The sequence below is a fragment of the Phytophthora parasitica genome (assembly GCF_000247585.1).
Source record: "Phytophthora parasitica INRA-310 unplaced genomic scaffold supercont2.53, whole genome shotgun sequence".
NCBI classification, from domain to species: Eukaryota; Oomycota; class Peronosporomycetes; order Peronosporales; family Peronosporaceae; genus Phytophthora; species Phytophthora nicotianae.
Window position 1 is genome coordinate 441,261 of NW_008649039.1, and position 1,277 is coordinate 442,537.

The 1,277-nt window shown below is 54.5% G+C and overlaps 1 protein-coding gene across 1 annotated transcript; it reads right to left on the reverse strand.

The window, feature by feature from the left end:
• Positions 1-18: 18 nt before the first annotated feature.
• Positions 19-692, reverse strand: PPTG_16161 (hypothetical protein; the record flags this gene model as incomplete). Its single annotated transcript, XM_008913516.1, has 2 exons — positions 19-51; positions 81-692. The coding sequence occupies 2 exons, from the start codon at positions 690-692 to the stop codon at positions 19-21; spliced, it is 645 nt and encodes a 214-aa protein (XP_008911764.1).
• Positions 693-1,277: the final 585 nt, after the last annotated feature.

Sequence of the window (1,277 nt, forward strand, 5' to 3'; positions counted from 1 at the left end):
TCCTGGTTCGACATATCTTCAGGTACGTCCGACTCGCTCATCAGGCTCTCGCTCATGATCCTGCTCATTAACCTGCGCACGCTCCTCGGCATGTTGACCGAGTCAAAATCCAGCAACTCCTCGTCCAGCTCCTCCTCGGTACTGTGCGCACGCCGTTCCTCCTCTTCCAAATGCTCCTGCTCATTGTTGTCCATGTGCCTGACTTCTTTGACATCCTTCTTAAACATTTTCTTATCTTCCTGGTCGTTCGGAGGCGACGACGAGGGTGCGAACCTAGCGTGCACAGCACCAAAGTCCTTCATTTCCGCTTCGAGCGTCGCTCTCCGCATTAGTTCCGCCTGACTCAACGGCTTTGCCAACGCCGCCGCCACCAGTGGCCGCGCTGGATAAAACTGGAGCCGTTGATTCGTGCCTCGGCCGTTAGTTTTGGGATCCCACATGGTCATATTCGACTGCATCGAGGGCGTCGCGCCGACACTGCGGCGCCGCGCGTGCCGTTCTTGACACCGCGCTGCCCTGTCGTCGTCGCTCTCCTTTTCCTCGCTGTTATTGCTGCTGAAGCTGCTGCTGCTGCCCCGCGAATCCTCTGGTTCGGCCTGGAATACACTGCCACGTCGCACGATGGCCGACAGCTTGCCCAGCAGCACGACGCTGGACGAGCGCTCGCGACGACCGCCCGACCACGGCTGCATTTTTTCTAAAGGGCGAATGAGAAAATCCGCGTGGGAGAGTGGGAGCGCTCTGGGCCCAACAACGCGAAATGCGGCCAAGAACGAACCGCCGGCAGGAAGGAGAAAACCGTCGACCGATGGAGAATGGCCAGCCAGATGCTTTCTTCCTCTGGACTCGATCAGAGTGTGGTTGTGGCTGCTGACTATAATAAACTGATGAATCAAATTATCCTTCTTCAACTTTGTGTTCGTAATGTAGGCAGTTCTCTTCAAGTAGCACACAGGCTGCTGTTCTAGAGAGGAGATCACGTTGAGCAGGGCCCAGAATCGCCGTATTATCGTTGGTTATTTCCTGCAGTAGAAAGCAGCATAAGAATCCTAGATAACGAAAGCATCTTGCAAAGCAAACAACCACCTGGATCCATCTCAAATGAGCAGACACCCACATGAAAGAGTCTTGCCCAAATGCCATTTACTGACATGAATGCTTACGGTGCTGAACGTGATTGCCACCATTCGTACGTCAATCAGAAGTAAGGGTGGCTTGGCATTTGTTTTGACGAGACCGCTGGAGCGCTTGTTGCAGGCGTGCTTGGACATCAGCGG